General features: G+C 56.4%; 1 protein-coding gene, 1 long non-coding RNA gene and 1 pseudogene across 10 annotated transcripts in view; 1 reads left to right on the top strand and 2 right to left on the bottom strand.

The window, feature by feature from the left end:
- Window positions 1–19,506, top strand: part of BCAS3 (BCAS3 microtubule associated cell migration factor) — a 600,416-nt gene extending 580,910 nt beyond the window's left edge. For 3 of the 9 annotated variants that reach the window (XM_055400120.2, XM_088828641.1, XM_088828644.1), the window contains 2 exons: window positions 6,837–6,902; window positions 18,704–19,506. In XM_055400120.2, coding sequence (XP_055256095.2) covers window positions 6,837–6,902; window positions 18,704–18,852 — 215 coding nt within the window. In that variant the 3' untranslated portion in view covers window positions 18,853–19,506. Of the gene's footprint in view, window positions 1–6,836; window positions 6,903–15,464; window positions 15,556–18,703 lie in introns of all 9 variants that reach the window. The other 6 variants (XM_088828642.1, XM_088828647.1, XM_088828646.1 and 3 more) reach the window with 3 other exon arrangements.
- LOC148774646 (uncharacterized) overlaps window positions 3,376–19,895 on the bottom strand; it is a 23,610-nt gene continuing 7,090 nt past the window's right edge. Inside the window, exons 2-3 of the long non-coding RNA XR_016035448.1 lie at window positions 6,316–6,528; window positions 3,376–4,272 (exon numbers count right to left, since the gene is read on the bottom strand). This is a non-coding gene — a long non-coding RNA (uncharacterized LOC148774646). The remainder of the gene's footprint in view (window positions 4,273–6,315; window positions 6,529–19,895) is intronic.
- The window catches only part of LOC148774647 (uncharacterized), a 6,879-nt pseudogene continuing 6,469 nt past the window's right edge, over window positions 19,486–19,895 (bottom strand).

Here is a 19,895-nt window from a genome sequence, read left to right as displayed (position 1 = left end):
ACAGAGGAGCCTGGCGGGTTACAGTCAATAAAGTCATAAAGAGTCAGACACAATTGAGGGACTAACACTTTCACTTTCACCATGCATTATAAAAGTCGGAGAAGATCCATTTTAAAACATGGTGAACTATGAGGCAGGTGTTGGCTCTGTCCTCCAGGTTGGCTGCTGACCAAGTAGTCTATGAATAATTAGATCACATGTGGGATTTGCAAGTCCAGCTCAAAAATAACTGACTAAATTGCTTTCTCTCTGACATCATCACATCTCTCGCACCTGTTACCTTTCCGTTGTCCCCATTCAGCAAAGCAAAATTTAGGTCAAGCCAACTCTGCTTGCACACTTAGGTGGCTAAAGAAGAGTCATGAATTGTTCAGATGGGTCGGTGCCCCTCTGCCAATGTATGGTCTCTACTCCCCAGTGAGCCCAGGCAGTCTTTCTGCATTTTTTTCCGATTCTCAGTTTGCACTTGCCTTTTACAGGAGACCCCAGTGCTTAGAACAGTGTCTGGCACGTGGCAGGTATGCAGGAACTGCTGGGTGAATGGGATCCTGCATTTAACCTCAATGTTAGCAGTTTTGCGGTAGCCCCTGCTTTACTGCCGGGGCTTCCAGCCTGTTTTCATTCCCTTAGAAATTCTCCAGGTCTCTGGTCCTCTGAGAGTTTGTATTTTATTATTTTTCCCATGTTATTGATGTTTATTAAGTGTGAATTAGTCTGCTCTTTATTCAGTATGGTACCTGTGCTCCATCCATCCACCATCTTGAAATCGGACTCTTGATGGACACTATTTCAGATTTCCTGTTCCCCTCAAATCTCTTACCCCACCAGCTTGTCTCTCCTGCTCAGAAGAGTGGTCAGGATTTGAGAAATCCCTTGGCCTCCTGCACCCAGACCCTAAAAACCTTCCCCTTTCCTCCTGTCCAGAGGAGGAGCAGTCCCTGCCCGCAACCTGCCCAACCACAATGCCCATCCTCCCCAGAGTCACCCCTGAATATCCATGTTGCCCCAGTGTTGGCCTGGGGAGTCAGGCCCAGTGATGTTGGAGGGATCTCCCTGTGGTTCCTGCCTCACCGCACGCCCCTGGATTTCTTCTGCCTCCGGGTACTTTTCCGTCCTTTCCCTGAGTTTTCTTCCTCTGTCAGCCTCAAATCCGTATCTCAAGACCCTATCTCAATCCTTTCTCCTCTCCCTCCATCCATCCAGGGCCGTCTCCTCCTCCGCTTCCATGGCCTCAGTTACTATCCATAAACTGATGATTTCCAAAGCGTCTCCAGGTTGACTTTCTCTCCTGATCTCCAAGCCCATCTCTCCAGTCCCCTGTCCATGTTTCCATATATCCATCACTGGACTCCTCTGCCCTCAGCTTTGTCCTTCTGGATTCACAGCCTGTTGTGCACAGAGTCCTTCGTGACCAGCCACTGCCCTCTTTCCAGCCCCGTCCCTGCTCCGGGCAAGCCCCAGCCCTGCTGAACTCCCCGGAGGGTCCCTGAGCACACGTGCTCGCTCTGCCTGCAGGACCTCTGCACGTCCTGCTCCTTCAGTCTGGAATGCCGTCTCCCGCGGCCCCTTCCTCTCTCCGTCACTCCCCCTCAGAATAACTTGACTAATTCCCGCTTAGCAGACATTCCTTTCAATATTGCCTTTTCTAGAAAAATAGGATTTTTTTTTTTCCATAAGCAAAACATTTACTTATTCCAGTCGTTTTGTGTCTGAGGGAAGATATAACCTGGGCTCCCCTGGTGGCTTAGCCATAAAGAATCCGCCTGCCAACGCAGGAGATGTAAGAGAGGCAAGTTCCATCTCTGGGTCAGGAAGAGTCCCCTGGAGAAAGGTACGGCAGCCCATTCCAGTATTCTCGCCTGGGAAATCCCATGGACAGAGGAGCCTGGAGGGCTGTCTAGTCCATGGGGTCGCAAAGAGTCAAACACAACTTAGCGACTAAACAAAAATGGCAAAGATATATATAGCACAAAAAAATTTTCATAAACACCTGAATACATATTAATTCATTTTCACTTTAGACTTTAACTCTTTCAATCACTATTTAGCTAAATCTTGTCCTTTTTGGGGGGCTTTCTCCCACATCCAATAGCAAAAGCCTTTAGGCCTAATTCAGGGGTCCTGATCAGCTGCTTGAATTATTCCTAACATGTGTCTGTTGCAGGCTGCCTCCCCTGGCTGCTGTTGACTCTTAGGAGCTCACTGAGTCAGCAGTCACGGTCAAGAGGGACCATGTCTTCCCCATGACTGTGGCTTCCTACAGTCCTGGGAACACTGTTTTATTCTCCTTTTTGATCACAGCCCTAGGGGTAGGAAAGAAGCTGTAACTTTTTTCTGTCTAGCATCTCTTTCTTTAAAGTATTTTTTTAATTGAAATATAATTGATTACAATGTTGTTAGTTTCTGGTTACAGCAAAGTGATTCAGTTATACATACATATATATTTTTTTTTTTTCAGATTCTTTTCCCATGTAGGTTATTACAGAATACTGAGTATAGTTTGAGATTAACATATACATACTACTATATATAAAATAACAAACAAGGACCTACTGTATAGCACATGGAACTGTGTCCGCATCTGCTTAACTCTAGTCCAGAAGCAGTTACTCTTGGGGATCATACTAGGGGTTCAATCTTCCATGAGAAATACACTTACTTTCTTACTCAAATATACTTTCTCTCAAATATTTCTTACTCAAAACTTTCAGAAAACAGTAGTATAGGCAAAGCACTCTAGGATTATTTTATTTCATTTTTTAATGCAGTCTGGACCCACTAAATTGATTTTACAACACATTGATGAATTGTAACCTAGTTTGGAAACCAGTGCTCTAGTTTATTCTGCTAAATACTTGAGTTTTCCTGAATGTATATTAATTACTGAGCCAAAAAGGCTATGAGATTATTTGCAACTAAAGGTCTTCCGAAGATTTTTTTCAGAAATCTTTACCTTTACTCTGTGAAAAGGCTGTACCTTTTTTCCTTCTTAACTTGGAAAGCACATTTTGAGCAGTGTGAAGTTTTTAAATGATCACAGGAAGGGTTCAATAAGTAAATTAATAAATATCCACTGATAACCTATGTTTTACAGAAGATGACTCAAAGCACTGTGTGTGTGTGTGCGCGCACATGTGCGCGCACACTAATAGCTTTCATTTCAGGACTGTAGGGATTCAGCTCTCAACTAACGTTAGTTATTGGTACTGGAGTTGACCAGCTAGGCACCCCAAAACACATAACCCAGCACGCTGGCCCCGCCACCCTTCCTCTCGGATTAGCTCTTCCAACGGGCCTGAACTCCTGGCTGCCTCACTGTTGAGGCTCGGGGACCTTTTCTTGCTAAGGCAGCAGGAGCCGTAATATCCCCTCCCATCTCAGGTGTCACATGATCACATGACCATAATTGCAGGCATGGGGGCTGAATTAATTCTTTTTTGTTTATTTATTGTTTTTGGCTGTGCTGGGTCTTCGTTGCTGTGTGGGCTTTTCTTTAGTTGGGGAAAGCAGTGGCTGCTGTCTGGTTGCAGGGCGCAGGCTTATTGCAGCAGCTTCTCTTGTTGCGGAGCACGGGCTCTAGGGTGCGTGGGCTCAGTCGTGGCTCAGGGGCTTAGTTGCTCCACGGCACATGGGATCTTCCTGGATCAGGGATCAAACCCATGTCTTCTGCACTGAGAGGCGGACTCTTTACCTCTGAGCCACCTGCAGAGCCCTCTCTTAGCTATTAAACATCCCTACTCTCTGGCAAGCGCCATCGTCCAAGCAACTTGGCCAGTCCCTAGGTCCCTCTCTGCTTTACCTAGTTGGGCCTTAGATTTCCCCCTCCTTCTTCGGTGTCTTTACAAAATGCTTTCCGGGCCTCCTCTCCACTGCCTCCTCTGGAGACCCGTGCCGTCTGTCTGGGGTTCCCCTTGTAGGCGAGCTCTCTGAGGTGCCCCTGGGCACAGTTCCTGCCCTCAGAGAGAGAGAATGCTTCCCCTCTCTCACTTTCTTCCTCCCTAAGGCCTGGGAGAGGGGAGCCACGAAGTGTAGTAAACGCTGACCTCCTGTTCCTTCTCGTCCTGACCGCCGCTACTCCCGGTGCTGAGCGCTTGGGTCGCCTCGCTTTCTCCTGGCTCTTGTCCTCAAGGCGCCTCCTCCCAAACGGCTTCAACGCCTCAGACTCCGTGCCACCCGTGCAAATGTCCTGTCACACCACCACTTGGTAGATGTCCCTTATTACGATGGACCAAGTAGGAGAAAATGAAAGTCATGTGAAATCATGACTCAGAGCTGTGGGATTAAAAGGAGATATCCAGGAAGAATTTCAGTTCTTAATACCCGGTCACCTGAGTCATTCCCGCCCATTACTGCCAAGACGGGAGCCCCAGAGAAGGAAGCCGCCCTCATGTCAGGGCCCACTCTCCCTGTCAGCCCTCCTGGGCCCACACCTGACCGCCTGGGCTCCTGCCGTCATGTTTCAGAGTCTCTTCCAGTCTCCCGCACCTTTCCAGCCTCTCCCCCACACCCTCTCCACAGTCACCCCCCATTCATATTTCATGCCAACACCCTCGGCCATCATCCCCAGCACGAGCCCTGCTGACCTGTCTCTGTTCAGGGGCTTACTGCCCTCGCCTCCTACCCAGTCCCCTTTTTAGACCAGGCTCTAATCTCCCCTCTCTATGAACTTCTGCATTGCCTGTGCACTGGACACTTGGTCCAGGACAGGCCACGCATGTTGCCTTTAACATTAGTGAGCAGCAGCGTATTCCCTTCCCTAACCCACTGGGGTAAGGCTCAGCTCTGGTGGTCCTTCCAGCCCCTCCCTCAGCCAGACTGCCCGTCCGGTGTGTTTTAGCCCAATTCCGGATCCTTGGACTGAATCCAGTTCATCTTTGTTACCTCTAACCAGCAGCCTTTTCCCTGCCCAGCATCCAGCACTGGGAGCAGAGCCAAGCTGAACTCCAGTTAATGTTTGCTGAATGACTGGATGGGTTTTTGTGGCTCCTGAGAGGTCAATGAAAGCCAGTCAGAGCAATGGGAAAAGGGATTGTGTTTAAAAGACACACTTGTTGGTTCCTGGCCCATTCTAGGTAGGTAGTTTCTCCTGCCCCGCCTCCTCTCCCTCTGCCCCCTGCCACCCCCCACAACCCTCTCTTCTTCTCCTCTAAGGCTATTGAAAGCCCCAGGCAAAGGCAGAGCTATAATGCGGAAGTTTTGGGCTGAGAAGCATCTCTACTCATTTCTCAGTTGCCCAAAGTCGATTCTGAATTCTTTAACCAGAGAACACTGATTCCTATCTACAAGGAGGAAGTGCCCCTGTGACCTCACAGGTGAATCTTCAGAGTCCCCTTTCCAGGCGTTGCCTCAACAGGGAAGCAGGGATTCCTGTGGGAAATGGACAGGCTTGGACAAAGGGTGGAGAAGAGCCACTGGACCCCCCAGATAAGGGCCCTTCTCTGAAGACATGAACACGGGTAAATGGTTAACAAAAGGGAGGATTTCTCTCTGTTCCTCCTCTTCTGCCAGAGAATTCACCTTTAACCATTGACCTTTCTGCGAGGTGTAAGATCTGAACAAAGTTGAACACAGTCATGGATGGTTAAATACCCGTCTTTCCCTTCAGCCCCTACCTCTCTGCCCTTATGCCTCAGAAGATGGTCTGAGGTGTTTGGACCACCCCCAAGGTGGAATGGCTGGTGACGGAGAAAAGACAGACACACAGACTATGAACATTAGAAATGGCCCTCTGACCTCTTAGGAAACCAAAGCCTGAGCTCTTAAAGCAAAAGACATGCCTGTACCAAGAAGGCTAAGCCATGCCCATCAGATTGGGTTTAACAGAAGGAGGCTTTTCCAAGCACCCACACCAGAGTCAGCTGTCTACCCTCTGACATTGGGTGATTGTTTCCTGCTCACTTCTCTCTGAACCCCACCCCTGCACCCCCCCACCCCACAGCCAGACACCTTCAGGCCCACTCCAGAAGGCATTCTAAGATGTGTTGGCAGAATCCCCTAGCCCCAGGCTTCCCAGACCTCCCCCAACCCCCTCACACATGTTTTATTTAGTGTAGCCCGATAGCTTGCAATCCCACCCCTCCATGTGCTTAATTGAGTTTGCAGAGAATTGACATCCTGTTGCTTCATTTGTTCAGGATGCTTTTTTTCCATTCGGTGCCTATCCCCGCCCCTGCTGGAGGCCAGGCCTCATCTTCCTGGCCTGTTCCCTTCATCTCCAGTTGGCCAGGACCAGTGCGCACTCTCCACTTTGATGTGTGTGACTGGTGCTGGCCTTAGGACTGGGTTAGAGAGGGGAGCGGGTGGGGCCAGGCCTACCAGGGCCCCCGCCTCCAGGCGGGTGTGGGCCAGGTCCTTGGACAACTGCTTGGAGGGTCTTGGGTTTCGTACTTGATGCCTCCCCAAGCCACTGGGAGCTGAACCTAAGCATGTGGTTCATGCGTTGGGGCACGTCGGAAGGCTTCTCTGAGCAGCCCCCTCACTCTGCCCAGCAGGTTGGAACTTCAGGCCTGGTCTCTCCATTCTTAGAGCCTGAGAGAAGGAAGAAAACCTGAGGGGCTGCCCACGTGCTGGCAGGACCTCCACAGCCTTCCCTGCTTCCATCCCCAGGCAGGAACGTCGGCGGGACTGGGAGGAGGAACTGAGGGGCAAGGACAGACCAGTTTGGGCTGGTGGGAAACAGATGAAACCCTGCACGCGCCGAGCCTCAGAACAGACCGCAAGCATCCCGCACAGCTCCCAGTGGTCAAACCAGATTCTGATCTCTCCTCCCCTTGATCTCGGCACCGGCTGCTCCCTGTTGCAATCCTCTTTAAAGAAATATTTTATTTTTGATACAGACACAGCCCTTGACGTAGCAGTAAAAACCACCACCCCCGAGAGACACATGGCTGTGAAGTGTGTTGGTATGTAACTTCCTGTCTTTGCCTACGTGCAGGGCTTCATCCCCTGGTCTTTTTGGTGCCCCCCACCAGAGGTCACCCCCACCCCCCCCACCCCCTGGTGCTCAGGCTTTGGGAGGCATTGGAGCGAGGGCAGGAGGTCGACTCAGTTGGGGGGTACCTTCTGGTTGTGGCCTGGTTTGGGGTGGGGAGTAGGCGCTCTTGTTCCTCCAACAAGAGTTTCTTTGAGAACCTCACTCCCCGCCCCCCACTTTTAAGATGGAAGTCAAATTTTCGGATTCTGCAGTGCAGAGCAGAGAGGTCACTAGGCTCTAATGCATTTACCATTGACTGCCCCTCTTGTAGTGCGTCTATTAGTGAGTAATTTGATTTGTACCTATTCATTTGCAGTCCCTGCAGGAGCCTGGAGCTGGCCCCTAGTATAATTGGTGCTGTCTCTATTTTTACATCATTAGATTAGCCCCGACTCCTGGCCACTTGTTGTCTGCGCTTGTCTGTCCATTTATACAACCTAATGTAACACAAAATTCATTACTGATCACATTACTTTCAACTCTGAAGCCAGCCTTGTGATAAACATTTGGTTAACCCCTTCCTGCCCACAGGAGGCGGGGGGCTGACAGAACAAATGCATTTCCACTCGACAGGCAAATCAATATCTTAATACAGCAAAGTGGAATTGCATTTCTAGATTTGTTATTCCTCCTGGAGGAGCAAATGGAAAAGCTCGTCTGAGCGAGCTGAATTGAATAATGAACAGAGCCCCGGCACCAGCAGGCAGACTGTGCACGGAGCACAAAGGCTAAGCCAGCGTCTGCCCACCTTCTCCTCTGCCACGGACAGCACCACGGCGATTAATCGAGACTCGTGACTGTGGGTTCAGGATCCTAGGCTGGGACCCTAAGGGGGCCACAGAGACCTTGACCCCAGCGCCAATGTCTTGGCTAGGCTTGGCCTAGGACAACTGATCCATGAACTGGGTTTATTGACTTAAAACCTTCACTGATATGAAGGCACCAGACACATGGCCTTGGCGGTCATGCCACCCAGAAATTAAATTAAATCCATTACTAACCGTTAACCATTTGGAACCAGATATACAAAATTCTTCCTATTTAGAGCCAGGTCAGCAATACTGGGATTGCTGTGTGTGCTGGGCCCACCTCCAGGGTGAGCATTCTTTGGTGTGGAAATGCCTTGTGAGCCTGAAAGTGATCTTAGAGCTCAGACAGGGGTGTCGGTGAGCAACCTGGCCTAGAGTCATCAAGGGACCTCTCTTGAATCTGGAAGATTCTCACTTACCCCCACCAGAGTTATCCCCTCCGCAGCCCCCATCTGTCTCTGGGGAGCATCCACACCCTCTTGAAGTCATTAACTCGCAGGACAGATCGTTTCAAAAAGAATAATACCCCGACTTATTTTATTAAAAAAAAAATCTCATAAAGCCTATACCACAGTGATTAGAAAAATAGACATAGAGTAAGTAGAATGGAACCCATTACTGTGAAAGTCATAAATCCCTAAGTCAACAGAAGCCGTAAACTGAAGGTGCTCAGTTGGGAAGGGAAGCTGGAAAAGGCAAGCCCGCCCAGGGAATTGTGCTTGAATTCAGGCAGGGGCTGAACAGGAGGCCAGGAGAGGCACCGACGCCTCGGGTGAGTGGGCCTCCTCACTGTGGAAGGGGCCGCCCTCCATCCCGGGCACCTTGGACCCTGCTGCCCTTTAACCCGTTCAGGGCTCTGACAGGCCCGAGGCAACCAGCAAGCCCCTGCGACATGGTGGCCCCGGGGGTCCCTGGGTGGGCTCTTTGGCTGCCCCTGGCCGTTTGCATCCCTCCTCATTGTGTGTGTGGGGTGGACAGCCACCCCCACCCCCAGGCCTGACTAGGGGAGGCTGCGTTGCCCACACAGGCAGGCCAGAGATGCACGTGCATTCTGCTGTGAGGAGCTACAGAGAGGGGAATCCCTCGGCAGGGTGTCACAGGACCCCGCACATCCAGACACTGGTGTTTCCCCAGGGCAAGCCTGGGTCCCGCAGCTGTCTGCCCAGGGTGGCTCGCCTCCCCGCCCCCTCGAAGCCTGCAGGAGCTCTGGCCTCAGCTGTTCCTCCTTGCAGGGAGGGCCCGTCCCCTTCAGCTGGAGAAAACAGAGCCGAGTACAGGCCCTTCCTTGGCGGAGCAGGAGGGATCGGTGGCCGAGAGGCGTGCCGGTCAGCCATCGGAGTGCGAGACAGTGATTTCTTAACCCCGGTGGAAGGGGGAAAGCCACATCTTACCAAACTCTTCCGCTGCGTCGGAGAGAATTTAATTACGTTTGGACATTTGAATGGGAACCAGATGTGGCTCGAGCCCATCAGGCCAGCCACGTTTGGGGAGTAACATCTCCCCTGCAGTCCGCAGGCCGCCGCTGTGCCATCTCACAGCCCCAGAGAGGGTCTCGAGAAGACCCCACTTGAGGAGGCAGGGTGGGCTGAGGCTGGCTGCCGGACACCTGGTTCGCTGGGACAGTTTCCAAGCCCTGTGTCCTCCCCGGAGCCGAGCGGCCCGTTCGCGGGGCGCCACGTGCAGGCGTGTGCAGAGGAGGCTGTTCCCAGAGCCCGGCCAGGCATCGCTTAGCTCCATGCCCCCCTCCACCCACCACATCTGTCTCAGGTGCCATCTGCAGAGGCTCTACCCGCCTGGGGCTAGAGGGGGCGGTTCGGGCCTTCCTGGGTGAGGACTGCTTCTCCAGGAGCCTCAGAGATGGCACCCCACTGCAGTGAGAGTCTCTCCCACGCCCTCGGGGTTTAGCCTGCTTCTCGAAGCACCTTCACATCCTCCTCTCTTCAGAGCCTCACATGGCCCGTGAGGTCCCTCCTGCCTGACAGGTGGTGAAGCGGAGAAGGGGCGCAGGGACTTGCCCAGGTCGTTCAGCACATCTGCGGCGGAGCGGGGTTTAGGGCGAGTCTAGGCCTCTTCCATGCAGCCACTGGGAGGGTCAGCTCCAGGTTGCTCCTCCGTCTGGCTGATCTCAAGCACGTTTCAGCCAGATTTATCACATCACTCAAAACGGGGGACCCGTGAGCCAGATCGGCTCCGCCCTTGCTGGCCCCATGTATAATACGCCATGACAGGACTCACTCTGTCCGGATTTACAGTTAGACTGATGTAGTGGCCTCGAGAGGGTCCCCTCACACGGGGTGCTATTGGGCGGCTGGGATGGGGGATCCTGCCCTCTTCCCCTTAAGCCAGGACTGAAGAGGGCCTGGGTCATGTGGGGTTCCTGGGAGTGGGTCTCTCCCTGCCTAGAGTTGGTGCTGCGTCATGGCTGTGGTGGGAGGAGACTCAGGGAAAGGCTGCAGACCCCAGCCCACCGCCTGGTAACTCCCTGCCCTACCCCCAGCACACACGCATGCCCGCATGCACGTACTCACGCACGCACATGGGGACACACGTACACACACGCACGTGGTTGCACATACACACGCACGCACACGTACACGTGTGTACACACATGTACACACGCATGCACCCGGCTCCAGGTGGAGGATGCCTTTTGAACACAGACCCTGCCTCGTTCTTCAGGCCTCCTTTCCCCACTTTTTTCCTCTTTGATTATTTCTTCCCCAGCATTCCAGCATGTGCCTCTGTGTCATCCCCACTGGGCCCACCAGGAGCTCCAGAATCTAGCCTGCCTCTCTGTCCCTGCCCCATGTATTAATGCCAGACTGGTCTGCTCTCATGAGTACGGTTTTTCCAGAGGCCTGAGGACCTGTCCTTGTGGAGGGAAGGAAGGGGTTGTGTCTTTTCCCCTAGACACAGAGAGTGCTGTCCACCTGATGGTCTCCTTAGCCATCCTTTCCAGGTATTGATCATGACTTTCACCTTCCAGGGGAAGGGCCAGTGGATGCCCAGAAGGACCGAGGTCTCCCTTAGGCCCCAAGTCTCCCCAAAACCCTGAGGTTATTCGGCACCCGTGCGTGGCCCCAGTGGCCGAGGGAAACGATTCAAGGGAACCAAGGCAAAAGCAGCAAGTGTTTGCCCTTAACGTCTGGAGCTGGGGAAGGGGAGGGGCCAGGGGCAACACAGCCATGTGACCTTGGCCTCATCCTGTGATGTTCTGGGTCTCAGTTCCTGGGGGACGGCCAGGAAAAAGAGCTGCGCAGGGAGATAAGAAAGCAGGTTTGCAGGAGCACTTGGGTTGGAAGAGACTCCTGCCAGGAAGGAAGGTGTGTACCTATGCACTGGCTACAGGACTCGAGCTGTTGGCACAAGCCCTCAGGGACCCCAGGCTGAGTGTGCGGTGAGAGGACCCGAAGTAGGTGGCCTCAGGGCTCAGACACAGGTGTGAAGCCCAGGAGAGTCCCAGGCCATTGTTAGCCATCTCTTCATGCACTCCTTCACTCCATCAACCAGATCAGGGTTCCCCTTATCTGAACGTGGAAGGGCCTTTTCATCCTCAGCCCCTCAACTGTGGGAACCTGCCCTCCTTCCTTCCACAAGCAAGCCTGGGAGGGGAGCAGAAAGCCCTTCTCAGCCCCACCCAGCCCCCAAGACCTGGTGTGGGTGGAGAAGCAGGTCCCTGGTCTGCTGGCACCTCTGCAGCCTGGTGGGGGTGCCTGAGGGTGGAACCCTGAAGGGCAGAGGAGGCAGGAAGAGCCAGGGTGGGGGTGTCCAAGTGGGAAAAAAATCAGGGCCCCCCTGCAAGCTGCCTCCTCTTTAACTGCTGCCCTTTTAAACTCTGAAAAAATGCCCTGGGGCTGAGGCCAGCTCCACCCACAGTGTGGACAGAGCTGTCAAGAGTTTCAGGAGGCGATCTCAGCCGACTCCCCGCTCTTTCTCCCTGAAAAGCCCCACCCCCCAACCTCCCCGAGTGACACTCTGGAAGAGAGGACAGTAGTTTCCAGGCCCAGGGCTGGTGTGAGACAAGCAGCCCAGAGCCACGTCCACCAGGACCACCCCCTAGTTGGCATCCAGATCATCTCTTTGGGTTCTTCCCACTCCGGACGCTGAGCCCCGCAGGCGGTGGTCAGCCACCCCACCCCCACCTCCCCTGCACCTCTGTCCCCGCCTCTCAGTCTGCACAGCTGGTCCCAGGCTCCTGTTGGCAGGCCCCCTGTTGATAATGTCCATTGCTTGGGGCAGAGCCCATTTGGAACTATTTGCTGAGCTCGAAGCCATCCTGTGGTCCCCTGGTCGCCTCCCTGTATATCCCCAGGGGCTGCAGGAAAGATGCTGAAGATCTGGATCAGAGGATCCCTCCCCCCACCCCCAACCAAGACCCCTCCCCACGGAAGGGAACCCAGATCATTTCTGTTTGCAGACCTCCTCTGAGCTAGGCACTGGGCGGGATGGGGCAGTTTGGCTGGCTGCTCTGTGCTCTGCCTGCCCCCCGCATCTCTCCCCAGAGGTACCACTGAGCCCAACCCAGGCAGGGGGCTTAACCACAGGTCCTGCTGACAGGGGAGAACTGGGAGGTGCATGCAGGAGGGAAAAATCAATGCACGTCAACAGGGTTGGAAATTTATTTTCCAGCTTGGAAGAGGGTACTTCCAAAGAGGCAAGGAGGGAAATGAAAAGCTGTAAACACATATCTGCCATCTTCCTCTTCAGGCCATTTCTTGATTAAAAAGAAAGACTCTCCCAGGGTTCCAGTGGGGAAGGGATGGGGGTGAGGGTCTGGATGGCAGGGACACCTGCCGGGGGAGGAAAGCCAGAGGGCACCCCCAGCAAGGTCTTGTGGATAAGCACAGTCAGCCACACGACTTCAGCAATGAGAATAGCGCACATTTGCTGACGGGAAGCTGTAGGCGCTTTGCGAGGCGCTCTGCACGCATTATTTAATTCTACACCGCACTGTGAGACAGACCTTGCTAGCCTCCTGTGCGGGAAACTGAGGCACAGGGGTTGAGGACCTTGCCCCAGGTCTCCCAGGTCGCAGGGCCCAGAGCTGGCTCTCTGAACCACTCGCCTCTTCTGCCTCCCCAGCCTGGGCCTTGAGGCCTAGGGTTGTGGTGAGGACCCCTCCCTTCTCTCTGCTGGAAGCCTGTGGCCAGTGCTGCCTGAGCCTCCACCCTGAGGCCTCATCCTGCTCCCCACAGGCTGCCCAGGCAGTTAGTTTGGGAATGGGGTGTGTGGCTGCAGCCAGGGCCCAATAAAAGTGCTCTGCTAATCCCTTTAATGAGCAGCATCACAAGGCCGAGCGTGCAGAGCTGGGCTCGCTGGAGCCTCTGAGCACACTGGAGGGGCCCCGCAGCGAATGCTGCTCCTTTTGTGGTAAGAGAAGTGCCAGGGCCCCCTGGGGGCTGAACCAGGGACTCAGGGACCCTCCTCCTCAAAGCACAGCACTGCCCTCACTGGTCCCCGAAAGAGGCCTACCTCTGAGTCCAGAGACTGGGGCTCTCCACAACATCTCCACCCACCAGAAACCCAAGGGGCTTCCCTGGGGACTCTGATTTTCCAGCCATCCCCACTGCCATCTGGCCCAGAAGAGGCCCAAAGGCCAAGCCCAAGGTAGTGCTTCACTCCTGACCCCGCCCCCCGCCGGGGCCCCTGCCTTCCTGGGCGCCCCAGCTCTCCCTGAAACTCACAGAGGCCCTGTGTCCTCAGTGTTCCCTGCCTCCCTGGGGATGGGGGAACCACGACCACAGCGCTTAGGAAGGTGACTTGCTTCAGAGAGACCTGCATTCAGGGTGTCCCCAGAAGTCCCTGCCTTGCCAGGCGTACATTGGCCTAGAGGGAGTGAAGGGTCTATACCTTGGGGAGAGGACAGGCCCCAGGGAGAAGGCCCTCCAGGGTGAAGCAGCTTCGGGGACCAGCACTCCAGAGGGAGGGGCTTCCTCATGCCCCGCTCCCCCCATGCCATCTCCGGGGCTGTGTGACCCTTCCAGGCTCATACTCTGCCTCTCCCCGGGTGGAGCCAGCCCTGGCTGTCAGCACCCACCCAGAGTTCCCAGGAGCCGGTCTCCGGTGCCCCTGCCTTGGCCAAGGGGCCGCAGTCTCCTGCTGAGAGTCGAGGGGCCAGGGCAGCCCGTCTCCCTCATCTGTACTGCCCACCCCAAGAAGGGGGGCAGCGTTTGTGGGCAGCCAGGCTTCTGCCTCCTTCCATTCCCCCCTGGGTCTCCGTTGGCATACACACCCAGGGAACCAGGGTCGCTTCTCCCTGACAAGGCCAGCCACCTCTCTGGCCCCCTACAAGACCTTTGAAATTTGCCAGGCTCCATATAGAGTGAAGGTGGCATGAGAGCTGAGCTTTCTCGGTCCTTTGCTTATTTCGTGAGAGCTGAGGCTCCTCCTTTGGAGCTGCTGCTCATTCCATTGCCCCTTACCCCCTGTGGCACCCCATCCCGGCCCGTGACCTCTAGGGGCAGCTTGGGTGGCAGGCCCCATTTTCCGAAAAGAGCCAGCAGCAAATGGGTGGACACAGCCAGGGGAGGGCACTGGGACCAGTCAGAGTGATGCCTGGAGTTGTCATGTCTCCATCAGCCCAGTTCTTTCTTGAGGGGTTGTGTACCCAGAGCCAGCGGCTTCCTGCTCTTCTTTGGTTTGCTGCCACTGCTGCTAAGTCACTTCAGTCGTGTCCGACTCTGTGCGACCCCATAGATGGCAGCCGACCAGGCTCCGCTGTCCCTGGGATTCTCCAGGCAAGAACACTGCAGTGGGTTGCCATTTCCTTCTCCAATGTGAGAAAGTGAAAAGTGAAAGTGAAGTCGCTCAGTCGTGTCCGACTAGTAGCGACCCCATGGACTGCAGCCCACCAGGCTCCTCTGTCCACGCAATTTTCTAGGCAAGAGTACTGGAGTGGCTTGCCATTGCCTTCTCCCTTCTTTGGTTTAGCTGCCTGCAAAATGGGGAGACCCACCTCCCAGGCGCACAGAGACGCTGGGGAACGTGAGGTCACAGTACGATTTTCCATCTGAGTGCAGTCCATTATCTTAGAGGCCTGGAGAGCAGCCTCCGTAAGAGTGGGCTCTTTCCCACCAGCCAGAATCCACATACTTGTGTTGACTGGGGAGGCCGCCAGGCTCCCACATAAAGAGCCCCCAGCTTGCTCTCCCTTGCAGCCCTGGCAGGTTTCTGGTGGGCTTTCCTTGCAAGTCCAGTGCAGCTGCATGACTGCCGTTCAGACCCGGGGGGTCTTGGAATTGGGGGGAGGAGGGCGGCAGCCCAAGCTGGACCACTGAGTCAGAACACGCGGAGGCATCCCTGGAAACCGCAGGCTTTCTCTGTCTCCTGTCCTCTCCTGGGTCCCACCCGCACGGGCACTGCATGGGCCCGCAGGCCCGCCTCTCCCCTCCCCACAGCTGCTCCTCCTGCTCCGGGGATGGACCCTCTCCACCCCCATCGCTCCCTTGATGAAAGGGGTCTCGGCTCTGCCACAACAGTTCCATCTCCGGGGCCCCCAAAACTGGTTCCCAGCCCCCCACACGTGCATGTCACTGCAGAACTCTGCTGCCAGCTTACCCTCCTCCCGGTGTGAGCTCCCCACACCTCCTGGTGCCCTCGCCTCCTGCTTGCCAACATCCGTGTACTCCATCATTGTCCGGATCTTTTCCCAAAAGATTGCTCAATGCTTTTCTTTTCAAAAGGGAAAAAAAAAGGAAAAAAAAAACAATGCCAACCGCCCAGCGCCCGCGAACAACCCAACAGTAACAAAGCGTGTGTTCGGGATGGAGGAAGGTAAGGCCACACACTTCCGTTTGCCGCTTGCTCTGAAGGGCTGGGCGGCTGGGTGACCGGCGGGGGGCCGTGTGTGCACCCCTCCTCCACATCCACACCTGCTTCCATCCACTCACACGGTCCTGTCTCAGGGAGCAGAAGAGCAAGGGGTTTGACGGGGGCATGTAGGCAACGGCCCAGGAGCAGCCGGGCCCTGGGTTATCACACTTGTAGCTGAGCTGCAGAAGCAGTGTTCCATCCCCTTCCCTCCGCACTCATCCATTCATTCAAGAACTGCTTTTCGAACACCAACTATTTTGTAGGCCCTGCGGTTGGCACTAGGGAATCAAACACCTAACCGGCCTCCAAGGGACTCCCCGACATGGACGGTGACACACATGTGAGCAGACGATGCCCAGCGTGCTAGGGGGTCCCGGGCAGGAGTCAGCACAGAGCACGGTGGGGCCTGGCCATGCTACCAGAGTGACAGCACAGGCTCGCGGGTGTGCTGAGCTTCAAAGATAAGTAGGTGTTCTGGGGGCCACAGGAGCCTGGGAAGGGCTTTTCCCCGGATAAGCACACACCCAGAGGCCTGGAGCAGCCTCGCAAGGACCCCAGATGTCCAAGCTCATTATCTGGATTCCTCAGATCCATTTTAGTGAGGTGGGGTCTGGGAGAGGAGCAGGTCACGGAAGGCAGTTTGATAGAGGTGAGGAGTTGAGAGACCTCATCCTCAGGACCCTTAGGAGACGGTAAAGGTTTTAAGCAGAGGAAAAGCAAGATGAGGTTTGCGCTGCAGGCAGAACGCTCTGGCTTTGGGATGCGGTGGCTTGGAGAGGCGGGCTCTGGGGGTCCGGACACCAGTAGGGAGCTTTGGGAGTTATCCGGGTGGGCAGCAGGCGCGGGCGAGGGGAGGAGGGAAGAGGCCGGGGGAGACGCCCGGGATGTGAGTCCAGCGGAGCCTGGTCACGCGGGAGGCGGGGGCCACCGCCGTCTCACCCAAGGCCTCGCTGGCGCTGGCGAAGAGAAAGCACCAGGCTCTCCCCGGCCCCGGCAGCTCCGAAGTCACCTTGAAACCCCTGTGGCACCTGCCCCACTCTCACAGGATGGGGTGCGGGGCGGCCTGCGGACTCGCGGCCGCGGTCCCTGCGCTGCTGGGGGGCGGCTGCAGGCCTGTGTGGGGGCAGTGGGGGTCCCCCGCTGGGTCCCAGGCTCCCCGCGCCTCGGCTTCCGGGGCGGTGTGGACGCGCCCGCACTTTGCATCAGGAACGCTGGGCCTGCCTCCGGCTGCTGCCTCTTCCGCCCTTCGTCCCAGGCTCGCTTCGGGGCCTGGAGTCCGGAGGCCCGGCAGCCCCTGCCGCCCTGCGGGGGCCTCGCCGCTTCTCTCGCTCCCGGCCCTGCTGTCGGCGCCCCCTAGCGCCGGGACGGCCCGCACCGGGGCCAGGGCCTCCCGGCTGCGCTGGGGGGAAGCCGAGGGAGCGGGGAGAGCGTTCCTGGAGGGCGAAGCTTCCGTGTAGAAACCTGGGGGTCTGCTCCCTGCTTTCCTGTCCTGTCCCTCTTGGCACAGCGGCCCCCAAATAAGGGGGAGGCTGGAGGCTGAGTGGAGAAGGAGAGAGCCCATGCAAGGGTCTGGGTTTTCCGGCGGCATCTGGATGATTCTCGACTTAATCTCAGGGTCGGGCCCAACTGGGCAGCCAGTGCCTCTTGGCAGTCAGGGCCCGTGCAGCCTGCAGCCCGTGTCCCCAGCCCACCGCGTGCTGAGAGGTTCTGGTTTGCAGGCACACGCTTCCAGCCTGGGCCCTGGACACGGCTGGTGCCTCACACCTCACACGTGGAACCGGGAGGCGTCTGAAGGAGACCAGCACAGAGGCCCCCAGCCCACTCTGTGGCTGCTGCTGCTGCTGGGCCACCAGCATGCTTCAGGGGTCACCCATGGGGAGTGGGGGTCAGTGGTCACTTCCTGGCTGACCAGTGGTGGCCAGCCCAGGAGTGAAGGCCGTGACCTAGCCCCTAACCAAAGCCAGCTGTGCTGCGCGTGGAGGGTGGCAGGGGTCCTGGGCACGGGCTGCAGGTACCGGAGACCAGACACATGTCACATTTGAGCGCACCTTGCTGTCTCAGATGACCGCTTTGAGAGCCTGGGCTTCTGGGGTGGGCAGGCGAGACCTCCGCCCACTCTGTCCCGGGCAGGGGTACCTTGGGGAAGGAGAAGCTGCAGGTACCTCAGCTTGGCTTGAGGCCCAGAGTTTGCCAAGGGATATGTGTGCCCACATCTCAGAGCCCACTGTGAGGGAGAGGGGATAGCAACTGACCACTCCCAGAGGGCCAAGAAGTAATTCTTTCTGCCTTGCACTCAGCATGCCAGGAAGTCTGTTCCCAGCCCACCCACCCCAGTACCTGTCTTGGGTCAAGAGATGGCAGGGCAGTTGAGGAGGGCGCCCACAGTGGAAGGAGATGGAGCCAGGTGCCATCTCCAAGATGGTAGCCTGACTTGCAGACACCAGGGGAGGGGCTGGGAGCCTCCTGACCTGACTCCCAGGTGGACCCTGAGCACGTCCCTTCTGGGGGGTCTCCAGGACACTTGGGAGCCCAGAGGAAGGGGAAAGGAGGCACTCCAGGCAAGCAGGCCCCTCTCAAAGCAGGCACTCCCCCCTGCAAGGGGAGGGCACAGGAGGGGCCTGGCAGGCAGGCAGATGGTGTGGGTGAGGACGCATGAGCAAGTGAGGCTGAGCCCAGGTCCCTGGTAGGGGGGGCGAGGGGCAGACAGACCGGACGGAACGCCTCGGTCCTTCCAGCCTCCCGGTGTCTCCCCTCCTGCCAGACCAGGAGCTCCAGGACAGCCTCTCACAGAGTTGGGAAGCAAGCTGGCTTGCGTGTGCAGTGTCAGGCTTGGGCACATGCCCTGCGAATGGCAGTGTGGTCCAGACACATCATCAGGGCAACCATGCTCCTGGCTAAAGGGGTTCACACCGTGAGAAGCACCAGGAGCCTGCCAGCCGAGGGGGCTTCTCCCTGGGACCCAGGCTGCCACCCCCCGCCCCCACCACCGCAGAAGGATGTCAGTGGAGCCAGCTTGGTGCCTCGCGGCAGGCAGCTGGCACAGTGCACGCCCACCCACCTACCCCCTGAGACGCCGCCTGACCGGGCCTGGCCCTCTCCTGTCTTGCAGAACTCCAGCGAGAGGGAAGCATCGAGACTCTGAGTAACAGCTCAGGCTCCACCAGCGGCAGCATCCCGAGGAACTTCGATGGCTACCGATCTCCGCTACCCACCAACGAGAGTCAGCCCCTCAGCCTCTTCCCTACCAGCTTCCCGTAGGTCCCAGCAGCCTGCTTCGGGCTGGCCGGCCCACTCTCCTGCCAGAGGGACGGGGAGACGCCCCCCCACCCCACCCCCGTCCGCTCCTACCCTCAGACTTTGCTCCTCTTTGAACCCACCACCTTCCCCGAGCTTCGTGACGACAGCTGCCCAGCCTCCCTGGATGGAGAAGAGACCCTTCTCCAAAGCACCTCGGCGGGTGCTGACCTCTGCCCCCGTCGAGGGGCGGGCCGTGGCCGAGACTCTGCAGAAGCTCCGTCCCCGCCTCCGTTTGCACATGATGTCCCGTGTTGGACCCGCTTTTGTATTTTCTAACCCAGCCCCTGGGGCGGAGTGGGGGCTAGGGTGGGGAGGGGGTATGGCTCGTTGGGCATCTTGGCCCCGAGCGGCCAGCCCTGACCCAGGCCTGGCCTCGGCACACACTGCCCAGCGTCCCACTGGCGCTGAACTGAGGCCGGGGGTATTAGGGGAGGAGGAAGGAAGGAGAAGACCCCTTCCTCTTTTCTCTCCCCTGCGGCTCATGGAAAGGATTTGTCTTGTTTGTAAGCCCTTGTACCCTGATCCTGTACTGTTCAGTGAAGGAAACCGTGGTTTCTGAGGCCCTGTCAAAAAGTGCACGTCTTGTTCAATAAATCACGCTGCAATTGGTGTCCATTCCTGAGTGGCTGGGGTCAGGATCCTCTCTGAGCACCAAGCAGGGTCCTGGGAGCCTGACCACACGATCCGCGCCCAGCACCCCCACCTGGATGAGTGTAGGTGTGGGGGAGCGGGGAGGAAGGAGAAGGAGGATATTTACTCCCAAACTTGGGTGGCATCTGACAAACCCATCCTCTGACCTTCTTGCCTGTCACTGGAGCCGTTGGGTTTTGGAGGGCACCCCGGGCCTCCCTGGCTGTGGTGGTCAAGTCCTTGGAATGTGCTGCTAGGTTGCCGTGGGAAGGAGAGCCTGATGAAGACTCACCTTCTCTTTGGGACAGGCTCCCTATCATTACCTCTCTGTTTTTTAAAGACTATATCTCTTTTTTTCTTTTTAAATTTTTATT

Source organism: Moschus berezovskii, chromosome 20 (assembly GCF_049115385.1).
Source record: "Moschus berezovskii isolate FMDL1 chromosome 20, NW_MosBer_1.0, whole genome shotgun sequence".
NCBI lineage: Eukaryota > Metazoa > Chordata > Mammalia > Artiodactyla > Moschidae > Moschus > Moschus berezovskii.
The sequence above is the reverse complement of the archived record's forward strand: the minus strand, read 5'-3'. Positions and strand labels throughout refer to the sequence as shown.